Source organism: Crocodylus porosus, unplaced genomic scaffold, assembly GCF_001723895.1.
Source record: "Crocodylus porosus isolate Cpor-Errol unplaced genomic scaffold, CroPor_comp1, whole genome shotgun sequence".
Taxonomy (NCBI): Eukaryota; Metazoa; Chordata; order Crocodylia; family Crocodylidae; genus Crocodylus; species Crocodylus porosus.
In genome coordinates this window covers 16,970,895-16,972,718 of record NW_017728949.1, presented here as the reverse complement: position 1 = coordinate 16,972,718, position 1,824 = coordinate 16,970,895, and the positions used below count along the sequence as shown (strand labels likewise).

Sequence of the window (1,824 nt, the reverse complement as noted above, 5' to 3'; positions counted from 1 at the left end):
ACCCGCACCACCAGATCCCCAGCCTGCCCGGCGGCTTCTGCTCCAGCCTGGCGCAGGGCATGGCGCTCATGGCCACGCTGCCCGGCGGCTTCTCGGCCTCGCCGCAGCACCAGGAGGCGGCCAGGAAGTTCGCGGGCCCGGCGCTGCAGGGCGGCTTCGACAAAGGCGACGGGGGGCCGCCGGACGGCGAGGACGGGAAGCCCTTCCTGGGCAAGGACGGCGCCCTGCTCGCCTTCTCCGCCGCGGACGCCGTGCAGGCGTCGCTCGGTGAGTCCGCGGGCTCCGGGACGGGACGGGACGGTGCTGCTCAGCCGCCCCCTCGGGGGCTCCCGGCGGCGCCGCTTCCCTCTGGGCGCCGGGATCTGGGGTGGGCTGGCTCCGGGCTCCTGCCCCAGCCCAGCCAAAAATCGGGGGGGGGGCACTGCTCTAGTGCTCCCTGCTAGCCGAACCTCTCTCTTTCCTCCCCCCCCCCTTATATCGGAAGGGATCCACGGGACCCGGGCAAGCCAGGACTCCTCCCTCCCCAGGCTGGGAACTTAAATCAGCGACCCCGGGGACCGACAGCTCGGGCTGAGATCGCGGCCGGCCACGTCCAGCTGCTCCCGCCCCGGGTCGGGAAGGAAAGTTGGGAGCGCGCTTCCCAGCCGCAGCCCGTCTCCCGGGCCCCTCCGCCTGGTGCTCGGTGGAAAGCGAGAAGACGCGTCCCCCCGTCACAGGGGTCGGGAGCAGATGCCGGCCTGTGAAGGGTTGCAAATGCTCATCGGGGGAAGAGAGAGCCCCGCAGAGACCCGGCCGGGCAGAAAATGCCCCCCCCCCCCGGGTGCCATTTGCTCCCCTTCCCTCGCACCGCGAAGCCGGGGCCTCCCTGCCGGCAGCCGCGCGCGATCCCCGGGGCCGGGCTGGAGGGGCCCGTGGCCGCGCTGTGTAACGAGGTGCCTCTGGTTCCTTGCAGTGGGGGCTGTCCGGGCGCAAGGGAAAGAGGACTCGAAAGCGGAGGACGACCCGAAAGGCAAGGAGGAAAGTTTCTCCATGGACAGCGATCTCGATTACAGCTCGGACGACAACATCACCAGCCAGGCGGCGCACAAAGAAGAGGACTCTGGCAACGCGCTGGAAGAGAACCCCCAGAGCACAAACTCCTCCAACAACACCACGTCCACGGGCAAAAACAGGAGGAGGAGAACAGCCTTTACTAGCGAGCAGCTGCTGGAGTTGGAAAAGGAATTTCATTGCAAAAAGTACCTGTCTCTGACAGAGAGATCTCAGATCGCCCATGCCCTCAAACTCAGTGAAGTGCAGGTCAAAATCTGGTTCCAGAACAGAAGAGCCAAGTGGAAAAGGGTGAAAGCAGGCAACGCCAACTCCAAGACAGGAGAGCCCTCCAGAAACCCCAAGATCGTGGTACCCATTCCCGTCCATGTCAGCAGATTTGCCATCAGAAGTCAGCATCAACAACTGGAACAAGCCAGACCCTGATCCGTTTCCCTCCCCCCCGCCCTTCCCCTTGTCAGATCCAAAAGTTCTGGATCAAAAGCTTCGAAATTGGGTTTAAACAGTAAACTGCAAAAAAAAAAAAAGAAAGAAAAAGAAAAAAAAAGACTTTGATATGAAACTTGCCACATATCGAGCAAAGCGAAAATTTATTAATAAAGAGGTTTTAAAACTGTGTTTTGGTTCCCAGCGGGAGTACCAGGCCCTCGAAGAGAGACGCAACAAATATTTATTATGCTGTCCTACTTTGTACATACAGTGCTGGATCTCGGCTGCAGTATTTGGACTGTGATGGGACAAATGACTAGGCACACCAAGTCTTTACATTCCCGA

The 1,824-nt window shown here is 61.2% G+C and overlaps 1 protein-coding gene across 1 annotated transcript; it reads left to right on the top strand.

The window, feature by feature from the left end:
- Nucleotides 1–8: 8 nt before the first annotated feature.
- Nucleotides 9–1,555, top strand: GBX2 (gastrulation brain homeobox 2; the record flags this gene model as incomplete). The annotated part of the gene is made up of 2 exons (XM_019553624.1): nucleotides 9–267; nucleotides 953–1,555. Coding segments are annotated over 2 exons (783 nt in total), but the record flags the coding sequence as incomplete, so codon positions are not given.
- Nucleotides 1,556–1,824: the final 269 nt, after the last annotated feature.